The 16349-nt window shown below is 43.1% G+C and overlaps 2 protein-coding genes across 17 annotated transcripts in view; both read right to left on the bottom strand.

Moving 5' to 3' along the window:
• RUFY2 (RUN and FYVE domain containing 2) overlaps window positions 1-3630 on the bottom strand; it is a 64238-nt gene extending 60608 nt beyond the window's left edge. For 5 of the 11 annotated variants that reach the window (XM_015147505.2, XM_015147508.2, XM_015147506.2 and 2 more), the window contains exons 1-2: window positions 3104-3630; window positions 1038-1211 (exon numbers count right to left, since the gene is read on the bottom strand). In XM_015147505.2, the coding sequence (XP_015002991.1) occupies window positions 1038-1211; window positions 3104-3212 (283 nt within the window). In that variant the 5' untranslated portion in view covers window positions 3213-3630. The remainder of the gene's footprint in view (window positions 1-1037; window positions 1212-3103) is intronic. The other 6 variants (XM_015147507.3, XM_077946692.1, XM_028826580.2 and 3 more) reach the window with 2 other exon arrangements.
• A 6131-nt stretch (window positions 3631-9761) lies between these two features.
• Window positions 9762-16349, bottom strand: part of DNA2 (DNA replication helicase/nuclease 2) — a 65382-nt gene continuing 58794 nt past the window's right edge. For all 6 annotated transcript variants that reach the window (XM_028826575.2, XM_015147503.3, XM_015147504.3 and 3 more), the window contains 4 exons: window positions 15581-15670; window positions 14808-14990; window positions 12427-12573; window positions 9762-10794 (listed from right to left, as the gene is read on the bottom strand). In XM_028826575.2, the coding sequence (XP_028682408.2) occupies window positions 10726-10794; window positions 12427-12573; window positions 14808-14990; window positions 15581-15670 (489 nt within the window). In that variant the 3' untranslated portion in view covers window positions 9762-10725. The remainder of the gene's footprint in view (window positions 10795-12426; window positions 12574-14807; window positions 14991-15580; window positions 15671-16349) is intronic.

The raw sequence follows: 16349 nt of genomic DNA, 5'->3' as shown, positions 1-16349 counted from the left end.
TATATATTTTAAGAAATTGCTTTAAGTCTTTAAAGAAAAAGAAATGAGTATGCTAATAACATCACATAGGATTTTCTCAAATTTTGATGTCAAGGCTTCCTTCTTGTTTTGAAGTACTTTTTATTAAAACAAGGTTTAGGTAAATCTTTGGTTTTTTTGTTTTTGTTTTTGTTTTTTTGAGACAGGGTCTCTGTTGCCCAGGCTGGAGTACAGTGGTAAAATCACAGCTCACTGAAGCCTCGACCTTCTCAGGCTCAGGTGATCCTCCCACTTCAGCCTCCCGAATAGCTGGGACCACAGGCATATGCTGGGATTACAGGCATGAGCCACCATGTCCGGCCAGTCAAGCTTCTTTTACTCTATAATAGTCACTCTAGTGTACAACTCTTACACAGCCCTCTACATAGATACTCATCATATGAACTAGAGGCCAAAACTGTGAACAATTATTATAAGTAAAAGCACAGTTATTATGCAATTAATATTTTAAAGTAAATATAAAACAAACATTTTATATGTAACAATAATTCAGTATGTGCTGATAGTAGAATACAATATCTGCTGTTATCATCTTCAGGGATGGCTCACATTTCTACAATAACTCCATCCAGAAGATATTTCTACATATGTTCGTGTATGTATCTAGGAGGTTTCTATTTCAACAATCTACTATTTCAATGCACTTTTCAACAGGGTTTGAAGTATTAATGAGCTCATAACAGTATCATTAGCTTTAAAATATGACTCTATAATTGTCCTAGAAAACAGAAACCAGTTCAGATTATGTAAGTTTAAAAAATTTAAAAATCAAATATTCTGTTTACAAAACATTAACAACTAAGCATTTTCTGAAGATCATTATTAGACCATTATTAGAAAACATAAAGAGATATTTTCTCCCAAAATCAATCCACTCAATATTTTTTAGTTCATAGTAATAGTAATTATGGCCTCAAAAAATAACCCATTCTCAAGGGCACTTAAAATGGAAAAGGGGAAATTCTAAAATGAATTAATTTTTTTAAATCTCACAATACCTTTAAGACCGTGTTTCAGGCAATGTTCCATAACAACAAAGAATTGCTGCAAGGGGGGATAATCAGAATCCAAAGTGCGGCCAAAGCTCAGGGCAGATTCAATGAGTCCTTTGATACTCAGTTTAGCCATGTTTAACAAGTTTGCTCTCTCTACAGCTGTGGGGTCTTTTGTAGCTGAAAACACAAGAAAGGAATCCAACATCATTTGCAAGACATGACAATGAAAAAAATACACAAACCCTTCCCTTCTCCTATAAAAACCAACAGTAGTTTGCTGTTCCTTGGTTGACAAATTCTCCCCAGCTAAACTACACCCTTGATTAACTTCTCTTTATGTCTCTCACATATACTGTAAAAAATTTCCGGCCGGGCGCGGTGGCTCACGCCTGTAATCCCAGCACTTTGGGAGGCCGAGGCAGGCAGATCACGAGGTCAAGAGATTGAGACCATCCTGGCCAACATGGTGAAACCCCGTCTCTACTAAAAATACAAAAATTAGCTGGGCGTGGTGGTGTGCACCTGTAATCTCAGCTACTTGGGAGGCTGAGGCAGGAGAGTCACTGGAACCCAGGAGGCAGAGGTTGCAGTGAGACGAGATCGCGCCACTGCGCTCCAACCTGGTGACAGAGTGAGACTCCGTCTCACAAAAAAAAAAAAAGAAAAGAAAACAGAAAATCTCCATGACCACTCCAGCCAAAGTTTATGAATTATTCTCAAGATCCTGCAAATCTGTCATTCTCCTGTATTTATTTAACTTTCCTGGTACCTCTTCATAGAGAATGAGTTTTTAAAATGATCTTCTGTGGAGATAAATTTGGGCTGAAAGAAAACATGTTTAAGGGCCTCATGCAAAAGGTGAATAGCAGGTACCATCTACGGATGAATTCCAAGGCAAAAACGTTCAGAATAAACTGGCAATAAAATAAAGGTAGTTAAAATTCTACGATTCCACTGTCACCCACAACAAACATGATAGGTAAAATACACTGACAAGTAAGGGGAGACAGGAGAAGCCGTCCAATTCTTTCAGTCTATCCTCTTTCTATCTGGCTTCTTCATTCTGACTGTAGTTCTGTATTGCATGACTGTTTTATTTTCAAAGAGAAAAGCAGAGACCAGTTTTACATTAATGCTTCTCAGCCATCCACACAGTTGAGAAAGGCCACAGCGCCAGTCTGAATACCAAGTTAATAGATGTATATTCCAAAAGGCCTGATTTTTAATTGATATTTTGAAGACACAGTATCATCAAGCAAGATGTTTTCAATTCACAAAACTATTGTCCTCCTTCCCACAAATTTTATTCTGTTTACTTAGAAATTCAGACGCTTCCCCATCATCTCGTCACTGTTGTGACTGGTGGAAATACCCTCAACAAACACAGATGACAAAACTAAGGTGTGGAAAAACAAAGCACTTAATATAACACTTCATAATCTCTGACAAATGTACAAGTCATCAATGTGTCCGTTTTTCCTTCACTGAACAACAACAACAACAAAACCTAGAGTCTCCAAAGATCTAGTATTCTAGCTCTGATTTCTAGATAGCTAGGCATGAAGACTGACACTGAATCCTAAGCAACCTAAAATGCAAACAGCCACAACTGCTGTGGCCAAACTGCCTGGTGGAAAAATGTCCACACACGACATTCCTTTAAATCTGCATCGTGGTCTGACTCCCACTACTTTTCAGGAGTGAAACCACTTGATGTTTCATAATCCGTGGCAACTCTCATTTTTAACACAGCCCATCATAATTCCTAACGTGCGATGCCACAACCACACAAAGGGTGTTTTGCAGCTGCTGGGAGGCAGATCGGTGCTGGGCACTGGCAGTTCCCACGCCGAGGGGCGCTCACACCGCGGCCACGCCCCGGCTGCGCTCCAGGACTCCTCCGGCTGGGACGTGACCCCCAAACCCGGCCGCAGGCGCGCGAGGACTCCCAGGGCCAGTGCCCGCACCTTGCCAGGACCAACCCCTTCCCTGCTTCTCTTCCTGCCCCTTCCCCCCAGCAAGGCTGCCCAGAGGCCTGGGGCCCCCCAGGACCATCGCGGCGGGCTCACCCAGGCTCCTGCGCGTCAGCACTCCCCGTCTCCCGCCCTCGGCGTCAGGCACCCAGGCCAAAACCTGAGATGCGTCTTCCCTCCGCCACCCCCAAACCTGAAAAGTCATCGCCCCTCCCCGACTGCTCCCCGACTCCGGAGTGACACCCTGCCCGGCCCAGTCCTCGCTCCTGGACGCCGTGGCACCTCGAGCCCTCGGCCACTATGCCTCAGAACCTGGGCGGGAACGGGCCGGAACAAGGGAGGGGGCACGTTGCCATGACGACCCCGGGAGCCCCCGAGTCCCAGGCAGTCCCCGCCCATCCCGGGTTCGGGCCCCAGTTCCGACTGCCGGCCTCGGCGTCTCCCACAGCTCACGGTCCACCCCGCCTGGCCGGAGCCCTCGGCCCGGGACTGAGGGCCGAGGGTTCGGTCTCGGCCCGCTCGCCTTACCCATGGCGGCAGCGGCGGCTGTGCGATCTCGGGCTGGGGCTTCCTTGGCCTGGCCAGCAGCTCCCTCCAGGCGCTCGGCGGCCACCACCGCATCTGCAGCCAGGCCCGCTGCGGCCCACAGCGCCCCCGGCGGCGGGAGGGCGCCCGGGCGGCCCCAGGGGGAGCGGCGCCCCAGGTCGGGCGGGGACCCGCGGAGCCTCTGGCGGGCGGGAGAGCAAGCCCCCTGTCTCTAAGCCTCCTCGCATCCGCTGGGACCGCAAGAAGGAAAGGAACGTGATGGAAACCACGGGTGTGAGGAGCCAGAGTGCTGGGCCCTCGGTCCCGTGCCCCGGGGGCTTCGCCGGAGCGCGAAGGCCGGATTTCAAGGGGCGGCCGGCCACACGCAAACGTTGCTTCCACCGGGCTGGCGGGGCCTGATCTAATAACACGCCTGACTACTGCCCCTTCACCTTCACAAACACAAAGGGGACCAAAAGAATTTAGAAAATCTGAAGCAATTAACAGCAGGCAGAAACCTACTAAAACTAGTTAGCCCCAAATTACGACTTTTTTTGTTTTTTGGGTTTTTTTTTTTTTTTTGAGATGGAGTCTCGCTCTGTCACCAGGTTGGAGTGCAGTGGCGCGATCTCAGCTCACTGCAACCTCTGCCTCCCGGGTTCAAGGGATTCTTCTGCCTTAGCCTCCCGAGTAGCTGGGATGACAGGCGAGCGCCACCCCGCCCAGCTAATGTTTGTATTTTTAATAAAGACGGGGTTTCACCATGTTGCCCAGAATGGTCTTGATCTTTTGACCTGGGGATCTGCCCATCTCGGCCTCCCAAAGTGCTAGGATTACAGGCCCGAGCCACAGAGCCCGTCCTAAAGCAAGTTGATAAAACTCATTACAAAAAGCTAAAGTGAAAAAAGAAAGAAAACAATTCAAAAATATTTCATTATGTGCTACAGCAATATCCACACAAGCACTAAAATTCAGACTTCGGCTGGGTGCGGTGGCTTATGCCTGTAATCCCAGTACTTTGAGAGGCTAAGTTGGATAGATCACGAAGTCAGGAGTTCGAAACCAGCCTGACCAACATGGTGAAACTCCGTCTCTACTAAAAATACAAAATTTAGGCAGACCTGGTGGCACGCGCCTGTAGTCCCAGCTACTCGGGAGGCCAAGGCGGGCGGATCACCCGGTCAGAAGTTCGAGACCAGTCTGGCTAACATGGTGAAACCTGATCTCTACTAAAAACACAAAAATTAGCTGGGCGTGGTGGCGCATGCCTGTAATACCAAGATTACGTCAGAGAAAAAAAAAAAAAAAGTCAGACTTCATCCCTGGATCCATCTCGGTTCACATTTCCCAGGATTATGAGCCTTAGTCACCTTAAGGGCCAGTAGTGACTCAAGTAGAATTAGATAGGCATATCCTATTAGCTACAAGAGATTTTTCTTTTTTTTTTTTTTTTTGAGACAGGGTCTCTGTCACTCATGCTGGAGTAGTGGCAAGATCTCAGCTCACTGCAACTTCCACCTCCCAGGCTCAAGTGATCCTCCCACCTCAGCCTCCCTAGTAGCTGGGACCACAGACGCTCATCACCACACCCAGCTAATTTTTTGTATTTTTGTGCTTTTTATTAAAAAAAAAAGTTATATATATATACATCTTATGATCCCAGTTTTAGTTTACCAATAAATACAGCAATATGAATATATACCTATATACGTATATATATAGTTAGAAAAATAAATGCATAGGTAAGAGACTGAGTAAAGTACTTGAAAATGTTAATAGTTACAATGTGTGGGTGGGGGCATTGTGATTACTTTTTTCCCTAAACTATTGTGTGTGTGTGTGTGTGTGTGTGTGTGTGTGTGTGTGTGTGTGTGTTTAAACTTTTAGGTTTGAGGGCATATGTGAAGGTTGGTTGCATAGGTGAACTCATGTCGTGGGGGTTTGTTGTACACATTATTTCATCACCCAGTTAAGTCCAGTATCCAATGGTTATCTTTTCTACTTCTCTCCCTCCTCCCATCCTCGTCTTTCAAGTAGACCCCAGTGTCTGTTGTTCCCCCCTTTTTTTTTAAGACAGGGTTTCACCATGTTGGCCAGGCTGGTCTCGAACTCCACAGCTCAAGTGATCCACCCACCTCAGCCTCCCAAAGTGTTGGGATTACAGGCATGAGCAACCGCACCTGGCCTTTCTTTTCCCATCTTTGTGTTTCATGAGTTATTTAGCTACCATTAATTTTTATTTTATTTTTTATAGAGATGGGGTCTCACTATGTTGCCCAGGCTGGTCTCAAACTCCTGGCCTCTAGTGATCCTCCTGTCTCAACCATCCAAAGTGCTGGGATTATAGGCATGAGCCACCATACCCAGCCTACAAGTCATCTTTTTCATGAGCAATATGGTCCACTGAATCCAGATGGACCACCTTGTCACATCATGCCACAGAGCTTTCAGCCTTAGCCTTAGCTGGCTCATGACATGATTTTCTTACAATGACAATTGTAATGCTTCTGAACATTTGTATAGCACCTGGAAGATGTTACCACGCCGGGCGGTGCAGGGGAAGGGAGATACACATAGTGGCCGGGAAAACTGCAGAATTCCTAATCAGAAAATGTGGGTTCTGGCAATGACTTGCCATGGGGTCATATGCTAACACAGACTATCTATGCTAGGTTCTCTATAGGGTTTGAGAAAATATCCATGAAAAATATTGATAAATATTAAAGTATCCTACTAATTACAACTGCTGCTTTAAAAAAGCAGTAAACAGGCCGGGTTTGGTAGCTCACGCTTGTAATCCCAGCACTTTGGGAGGCCAAGGTGGGAGGATCACCTGGTCAGGAGTTCGAGACCAGTCTGGCTAACACAGTGAAACCTCGTCTCTACTAAAAATACAAAAATTAGCCAGGCATGGTGGTGCATGCCTGTAATCCCAACTACCTGGAAGGCTAAGGCAGGAGAATCACTGGAACCCAGAAGGCAGAGGCTATAGTGATCCAAGATCTCACCACTGCACTCCAGCCTGGGCAACAGAGTGAGACTCCATCTCAAAAAAAAGAAAAAGAAAAAAAGCAGTAAACAGCCAGATGTGGTACCTCATGCCTGTAATCCAAGTACTTTGAGAGGCTGAGGCAGGAGGATTGCGTGAGGCCTAAAGTTCCAGACTACCCTGGCCAACATAGCAAGACCCTGTTTCTAAAAACAAATTTTTTCTAGTTAGCGGGGTGTAGTGGTGTGCACTGGTAGTCCCAGCTACTCAGGAGGCTGTGACAGAAGGACAACTTGAGGCCAGGCGTCTGAGGTTGCAGTGAACTATGATCCTGCCATGCACTCTAGCCTGGCCAACAGAGACTCCATCTCTTAAGAAATAAATAAATAAATAAAAGCAGTAAATACTATGAAGCTCCATATAGGTACTATTATAGTACTGTATGCAGATGAAGATAATTCTTTTGGCTGGGAGAAAAATCAGAAAAGGCTTTTTGGAGAAGGTGGCACCTTAAAGTCTTTCTAAGTGGGTAGAGATGCCTAAATGGTGATGGAAGAACAGACAAATCTAGAGAGCAGATCAAATGGGAAACAGAATAGGCATGCACAGGAACAGCAAAAATAGTTTCATATGGTTACAACCAATACACAAAGACCCCATTAAAGAATAATCACTGTTACAAACCATGGGTTCCGACCTACTAGTGGGACATGAAAGCAATTTTAACAGGTTGCAATTAGCTTTGTTTTTATTTTTCATTTTATTTGAGACAGAGTCTCACTCTGTCACCCAGGCTGGAGTGCAATGGCATGATCTTGGCTTACTACAACCTCCACCTCCACTTGCTTGAATCGGGTTCAAGTGATTCTTGTGCCTCAGCTTCCCGAGTAGCTGGGATTACAGGCGTGCACCACCATGCCCAGCTAACTTTTCTATTTTTAGTAGAGACGGGGTTTTACCATGTTGGCCAGGCTGGTCTTGAACTCCTGACCTCAAGTGATCCACCCACCTTAACCTCGCAAAGTGCTGGGATTATAGGCGTGAGCCACCGTGCCCAGCCACACTTTGTTTTTAATGGAATAGAGTGGAACATACCAGGGTATATCACAAAGGGTAAATATTGTCTTATGGCAGTATTGTTTCAGATGCATATGCATATACAAATTTACATTGAGTCATGATGTAAAATGGATTTTCTTATTGCGGGTGTGGTATTTTTGGTTTAAATACTAGCCTAGATCATCATAAACCAAACTATGTAATTACTAAAGGATGAGATTACAAATAAATTTCATTTTCTGGCCGGGCACGGTGGCTCATGCTTGTAATCCCAGCACCTTGGGAGGCCGAGGCAGGCAAATCATGAGGTCAGAAGTTCGAGACCAGCATGGCCAACACAGTGAAACGCCGACTCTACTAAAAACACAAAAATTAGCTGGCATGGTGGCAGGTGCCTGTAATCCCAGCTACTCGGGAGTCTAAGGCAGGAGAATCGCTTGAACCTGGGAAGCGGAGGTTGCAATAAGCTGAGATTTTGCCATTGCACTCCAGCCTGGGTGACAGAGCTAGATTCCATCTCAAAAAAAAAAAAGGGAAATTTCATTTTCTAAAATATGTAGTGTTTGAAATTCTTACTAAAATATGTACTGCTCTGTAATTAGAGGGGGAAAAATGTTTTGTTTTGTTTTGTTTGAAACGGAGTTTCACTCTTATTGCCCAGGCTGGAGTGCAATGACGCAATCTCGGCTCACTGCAACTTCCGCCTCCCAGGCTCAAGTGATTCTCCTGCCTCAGTCTCCCAAGTAGCTGGGATTGCAGGCTCCCGCCACCCCACCCAGCTAATTTTTGTATTTTTAGTAGAGACAGGGTTTCACTGTGTTGGCCAGGCTGGTCTCGAACTCCTGACCTCAGCTGATCCACCCGCCTCGGCCTCCCAAAATGCTGGGAATACAGGCATGAGCCACCGCACCCAGGCCAAAAATGTTTTAAAGAAAGAAAAATTATGCCAAGATCTTTAAGCACAGAGAACTGTGAGATGATGTCATTTACAGAAATAGGGATCACAGGAGGAAGGCATTAAATGAAGATGGAAATTTCCAATTTCTTTGTACTAAGTCTAAAATGTTCACAGAATATTCTGAAGGCATTGGCTGGAAGGCAGCTATATAACTAGAACTTGGAAGACAGGGTGTAGTACAGGTTTAGTAAACAGCCACATGGGTGATGGGTGAAGCCAGTAACTGTCCAAGAAGAAAGAAGAGGACCAAACCAGACTTGGAGCTCTGGGGAAAACCCACTGTTAGACAGCCAGGAATAAGGAGAAAAGAAAGGAATTGGAGACAGCAGCAAAAGGGAAGTCAGGGGGAGGGGGACAGGAACTCTGAACTGATTCAGGAGAGGGGCCACTGGAACAGCCACATTGTCTTTGCATTGTGGCTTTATACTGTTTTTTTTTTGAGATGGAGTCTTGCGCTTGTCACCCAGGCTGGAGTGTAGTGGTGTGATCTCGGCTCACTGCAACCTCCACCTTCCCGGTTCAAGCAATTCTCCTGCCTCAGCCTCCTGAGTAACTGGGATTACAAGCGCCCACTACCATACCCAGCTAATTTTTTTGTGTTATTAGTAGAGACAGGGTTTCACCATGTTGGCCAGGCTGGTCTCGAACTCCTGACCTCAGGTGATCCACCTGCCGCAGCCTCCCGAGGTGCTGGGATTACAGGCGTGAGCCACCATGCCCAGCTTCCTAACTCTTTTAAACAATTAAATGGCTAAACTCTTATCACCAAGACAGATCAACAAAAAAAAAAAAAAAAAAAAAAAGGAAACAAAGAACACATCCCCAGGTTCTCTTCTATGGAGCTTTACTTTTCCAGCCATATGAACCTGTAATGAAGCAAAAGGACTTTCTTATTCATTTCATTCCCAGAAACTGAAATTACTATCAGATTCCTTCCTGATTTATACTCTCATTATATCTAACCAATGTTTACATTTCATCACAGCAACCTCTCCCGTTTGTCCTATCTGATCTATAACCTCTCCACGAACAAGCCCATCCTGGGTGCCCTTCATAAATCTCTTAATAATATCAGTGCTGCTTGGTTTCAGCTTTCCAGCATGATCAATACTTCACTTGTCACTATTAGAACCCTGAGTTTAATTACTATTAAACTATTCACTTGTCACTATGATAACCCTGAGTTTAATTACTATTCAGTATTAATAATTGACACAGTAAGATCCATTAGTAAAAAAATTTATTAAAAAACTTCAAGTAATAATTTAAAACAACACATGAGGTAGAAACAAAAATTTTAACATATTTAGCATTCATTAAAAAAAAACCCTCAAGAGAAATGGAAGATTTCCAACCCCCAGAAGATCTGTTACCCCAAGATTTTAACCTTAAAGGTTAAAATCTGTTCCCATATAAATAATTAATCATCTTGAGGCTATTTTGTTTTACAAAACATCTTTACACAAAAAGGGAAAACTGAGTGATGCCCCCAAACATAGGGGCATATGAACATATGTGAAAATAGGAATCTACTTTTTAAATTTGTTATCAATTCAGAAAACAATATTTGTTGCAAAAGATGATGTAAGAATTATTTTCTTTTATATCAAAATCCACTCTAGAATACTGAAATACTGAATACTGAAAACAAAAAAGGGGGATAGTAAGGGAGGATAGAAAATTAACAGGAAGTAATCGATTCATGTCATAAAAGACTAGGTTTAGAGTGAAAACACATCTGATAGCAGAAAAAATCCTAGCAAAATGGCCTTTGGATTAGGGACCTCAAAATACAGAAAAGAATCACACTTACATTCTCATCATCACAAGACTGTGTTTAAATGATGAAAACAAATCAAATCCCTTTATCAAGTCTTTCATATAAAGTTCTTACAATGATATCTACAAAATCAAATTAGTCCTGAAATGTCTGATTTAAAAGTTTAAAGCCCAAAGTCAAAAGTTAATCCATCTTCAAAGCTGGTAAAAATTTATCAAACTCTTTCTCTAGGTCAGGCAAAAATACATGTATAGAACCCATAAATTTAGACTTTTCACAGTTTTGGGTACACCTGTGCTTAAAAACATAAATACTGCATGAAATTTTGTATGGTGATAGAATTTTCTGTATAGGCACGAGCTAGAGGAGATACTGCCCTAGTATGAAAAGGCAAGGGAAATAGTGTTTTATTCTCTTTGAAAGTCACCCAATATGTGGCAAAGACTTCCATGCTCTCTTGATGGAAGATCAATGATGTAAAATAAATTAAGGAAGAAATATTTAGCACAATACAGAATGGCATAAATTTATGACGTTATTATTTAATATTTTGTAATCTGATTTACAGGACCACAAAAAAAAAATACAGATCTTTATGGCATTCTATGAATAATTACGCCCTTAAGCCATAAGAGTTATTTATCTTTTTTCTTTTTTTTTTTTTTGAGACAGAGTTTTGCTCTTGTTGCCCAGGCTGGAGTGCAATGGTGCGATTTCGGCTCACCGCAACCTCTGCCTCCGAGTTCAAGAGATTCTCCTGCCTCAGCCTCCCGAGTAGCTGGGATTACAGGCATGCGCCACCATGCCCGGCTAATTTTGTATTTTTAGTAGAGACAGGGTTTCTCCATGTTGGTCAGGCTAGTCTCAAACTCCCAACCTCAGGTAATCTGCCTGTCTTGGCCTCCCAAAGTGCTGGGATTACAAGCGTGAGCTACTGCGCCTGGCCTCAGTTATTTATCTTAGCCTAATTCATACCTTCATAAGAAGTACAAAGTTCTTATGAAGCCTAAGAACTTCATACACTTTTTTTGTTTGTTTGTTTGTTTTTTTGAGATGGAGTCTTGCCCTGTCGTCAGGCTAGAATGCAATGGCGCAATCTCAGCTCACTGCAACCTCCGCCTCCCGGGTGCAAGCGATTCTCCTGCCTCAGCCTCCTGAGTAGCTGGGACTACAGGCGCATGTCACCATTACCAACTAATTTTTGTATTTTTAGTACAGACAGGATTTCACCATGTTAGCCAGGATAGTCTCAATCTCAACCTTGCGATCCACCTACTTCGACCTCCCAAAGTGCTGGGATTACAGGCGTAAGTCACCGCGCCCAGCCCATACACATTTTTTAAAAATGATTTATCTTAAGGCCAGGTGCAGTGGCTCACCTCCTCTCTACTAAAAATTTTAAAAATTAGCCAGGCATGGTGGTACATACCTGTGGTCCCAGGTACTGGGAAGGCTAAGTTGGGAGTCCAGGAGGTCAAGGCTGCAGTAAGCAGTGATCCCACCACTACACTCCAGCCTGAGTGAAGTTAGGCACCACTTCTTGGGGAAAAAAAAGGCTGAGTGTGGTGGCTGACACCTGTAGTCCCAGCACTTTGGGAGGAGGCGAGTGAACCACTTAAGCCCAGGTGTTCAAAACCAGCCTGGGCAACATGGTGAAACACTGTCTTTACAAAACAAATACAAAAATTATCTGGGCATGGTGGCATGCACCTGTGGGCCCAGCTACTGGGGAGGCTGAGGTAGGAAGATCACTTGAGCCTGGGAGATTGAGGCTTCAGTGAGCTCTGATCATATCACTGCACTGCAGCCTGGGTGGCAAAGCAAGGCCCTGTATTTAAAAAACAAAAACAAACAAACAAAAAAATCTTAAAAAATAAATAATACTCCATTTTAATCTAATCATTTGTTCCGGGTTAAAAAAAGGTTATAGGCCGGGAGCCGTGGCTCACATCTGTAATCACAGCACTTTGGGAGGCGTAGGCGGGGGGATCGCTTGAGCTTAGGAGTTCAAGACCAGCTTATGCAACATAGAGTTTTAATTTAAACAAGTATATAAATACTCACAACAGTGCAATCAAATGTGACCATATACAAAACAAAAAGGATATTAATTTTTCTGAATTTAAATGATTAAGCAGCTTCTCCAAAGGAGGATAGCAGTTTAGTGAGGGCACGCACCCCAAGAGAATCAGTTTATGCTTGGCTCTGGTTATAGCAACATTAAGACGTCGCCAGTCTTTCAAGAGTTCACCAACCTGTAAGAAATATAATTTTCAATTATTCAAGTTCAAAGGAATGGCTGAATATATTATAACACACCCCTATACAATGGACAACTGTGCAAATTTAAGAATAGAATGAGGCCAGGTATGGTGGCTCATGCCTGTAATCCCAGCACTTTGGGAGGCTGAGGCAGGTAGATCACTGGAGACCAGAAGTTCAAGACCAGCCTGTGCAACACAGTGAGACCCCATCTCTACAAAATATACAAAAATTAGCCAGGCGTGGTGGTGCGCACCTGTGGTCCCAGCTACTCAGGAGGCTGAGATGAGAGGATCACTGAGCCAGGGCTGCTTGAGCCCAGGAAGTCAAGGCAAGGACGCAGTGGGCCATAACCATGCCTCCACACTCCAGCCTGGGTGACAAAGGGAAACTGTCTCAAAAAAAAAAAAAAAGGAGACTATCTGAGGTAAGAACTGAGTAGATGAGGGATGGAGTACAAAGGAAACCTTTTATTATGTATATTTTAAAACCATATGGATATACTATACAGTTGAGAAAAATGAACTAAGGAGAGGTAAAAATAAGAAAACAAACAAACAAAAAAAACTATTTTGGGAGATGAACGTAGGAGGATTGCTAGAGCTCGGGAGTCGCCCATCAGCCTGCACAACATGGCGAAACGCCATCTTTACAAAAAAATTAAAAAATTTACTGGGTGTGGTGGTGCATGCCTGTAATCCCAGCTACTCAGGAGGCTGAGATGGGAGAATCACTGAGCCAGGGAGGTGGACATTACAGTGAGCCGAGATTGTGCCACTGCACTCCAGTCTGGGTGACAGAGGCAGATCCTGTCTTGGGAAAAAAAAAAAATCAAACCTCAATTATCTATAAATTTGAAAGTATACAAGGAAGATCTTATACGAAACAGGCCTCAAATACAACAGCCAAGGGGTGGAAGCAACCATTCCATCTGACAGATGAATGGATAAATAAAATGTGGTACATAGAGACAATGGAGTATTATTCATTCTTAAAAAGGAAAGAAATCCTGTCACATACTACAACAGGATGAACTAGCTGGCTAAGTGAAATAAGTTAGTCACAAAAAGATAAATACTGTACGATTCTACTTATATGAGGTACTTAGATTAGTCAAATTCAGAGATAGAATGTAGAATGGTGGTTACAGGGGCTTGGGGAAGAATAAAATGGGTGGTTAATCATGAATACAGAGTTAGATTTGAAAATGAAAAAGTTCCAGAGATTGTTGAACAACAGTGTGAATGTACTTAACACTAATTAAACCGTACACCTAAAAATGGTAAGATGGGCCGGGCACGGTGGCTCAGGCCTGGAATCCCAGCACTTTGGGAGGCCAAGGCGGGCAGATCACCTGAGGTCAGGGATTCGAGACCAGCCTGGACAACATGGTGAAACCCAGTCTCTACAAAAGTACAAAAATTAGCCAGGCATGATGGCGGATGCCTGTAATCCCAGCTACTCGGGAAGCTGAGACGGAAGAATCACTTGCACCTGGGAGGCAAAGGTTGCAGTGAGCCGAGATCGCACTACTGCACTCCAGCCTGGGTGACAAGAGGAAATGCTGTCTCAAAAAAGAAAAAAAGAAAGAAAAAAGAAAAGAAAAAAATGGTAAGATATACATTTTATGTGTTCTTTTAAACCACAATTTTATTTTTTTAAAAAAATGGAATACATCTGCAGAATGTGCAATTTTGTTACATAGGTATACATGTGCCATGGCGGTTTGCAGCACTTACTGACCCGTCGGTTAAGTTCCCTCCCCTCATCCCCAAGCCCCTAAAGGCCATGGTATATGTTGTTCCCCTCTCTGTGTCCACGTGTTCTCAATGTTAAACCACAATTTTTATTTATTTTTTTATTTTTTATTTTTTATTTTTTTAGAGACAGAGTCTTGCTCTGTTGCCCAGGCTGGAGTACAATGGTGCAATTTCTGCTCACTGCAACCTCCAACTCCTGGGTTCAAGTAATTCTCCTGCCTTAGTCTCCCAAGTAGCTGGGAATACAGGCGCACACCACCACGCCCAGCTAATTTTTGTATTTTTAGTAGAGATGGGGTGTCGCCATGTTGGTCAGGCTGGCCTCAAACTCCTGACCTCAGGTGATCCACCCGCCTCGGCCTCCCAGGGGGCTGGGATTATAGGCGTGAGCCACCGCGCCCGGCCCACAATTTTTTAAAGAGAGAGAAATGCCCCAAATCAATCAGTAGCAAACACAATTAACTCACAGTTCCATCCTTATTACTTCTAACAAAAGATACTAGGACAATACTTTTGTCCCTTCCTTGGTATTTGTCTACTGTATTAACTTCGACCATTCCAATAGAAGAATGTGCCAATAAATCATTGATGATCTTTAACTGCTGCCTGTACGGTGCAATAATACCAATATCAGAGGGACTGCATCCAGCCTAAATAGAAAAAGACACAATTTAAAAGAAAGAAATCCTGATTAAGTTAAACTTGTCTGAATTTAATAATTAAATGCTTACATTATATGACCAACTGATGTTTATAACACTTTCCTATCTCAAAGACTGAATACAATTACTGAATTTGCTCTAAATTTGTCCGTATTTCCCATGATGAAATAATTCCTTAGACATTGCTCCCTTAATTTTGAGTTTCATGGCAATGTAATGGATTATATGCCATTAAAACAGTGCTCACACACACACAGTACAAAGAAATACATTTTACCTTCTGCTATTTATTTCACAGAAAAGTTTCCAATCCCCAATCCCTACTGTGACAATAGTCACAGTATTGTCGCAATTAGAATCAGCTGACATTACAAAAAGTTATTATCGTAAATGAAAACTCCAAATGTCATTATAAAATATTACATGTCTTAGATACATTTTCTCAAAATAAAAACAATGGGGCTTCAATCCCCTTATCTTAATAAATGAGAGTTAATGTCAGATCAGAAGTTTCTTATAGTCTAATATTCTATTATTCTGTACTTTAATATTTATTAGCCTTGAAAATTCTAAATTACCTTAATAAAAATGGAGGTTAGGAAAACTATGACCTTGGCTTCTGTTATATTGCTCACACCACCTTTTTCAACTTGTTCTGGTGCAGGAACCTAAGTAGAAAAATATACAGCCTGCTGATAATACAATCTCTAAAGTAAAGAGTACTATAAGTAAGCAAGTGGCCATTAAGACTGTACTACTGATTTGGAGATGAAAAATCTCTTTGTCTAAAAGATGAAGGTGAAAGAATCAACAAAAACGAATTATATTAATATTAGTCACTTTCAGAAAGCTACGCAGAGGCCATCTATCTTAAACATGCTATGACTGAGGCTAAAATACCTACGAAAGCTGATCACACACTGAACTTCACATACTTTACTTTGTTATTCCCCATTTTACAGGAATCAAAGGCAGAAAAGAATAAGTAACTTTCCCAAGGCCTCACAATAAACTGTGGCACTAGTATTTGAACTTAGGGTGGCTGGGCACGATGGCTCATACCTGTAATCCCAGCACTTTGGGAGACCGAGGCAGGCAGATCACAAGGTCAGGAGTTCGAGATCAGCCTGGCCAACATGGTGAAATCCCGTCTCTACTAAAAATACGAAAATTAGCTGGGCGTGGTGGCACGTCCCTGTAATCCCAGCTACTCGGGAAGTTGAGGAAGGAAAATCGCTTGAATCTGGGAGTCGGAGGTTGGGAGTCCAGCCTGGGAGTCAGAGTGAGACTCTGTCTCAGAAACAAACAAACTTAGATCTGGGTCTCATATCTATGCTCTTTCCATTT

The sequence above is a fragment of the Macaca mulatta genome, chromosome 9 (assembly GCF_049350105.2).
Source record: "Macaca mulatta isolate MMU2019108-1 chromosome 9, T2T-MMU8v2.0, whole genome shotgun sequence".
NCBI lineage: Eukaryota > Metazoa > Chordata > Mammalia > Primates > Cercopithecidae > Macaca > Macaca mulatta.
The sequence above is the reverse complement of the archived record's forward strand: the minus strand, read 5'-3'. Positions and strand labels throughout refer to the sequence as shown.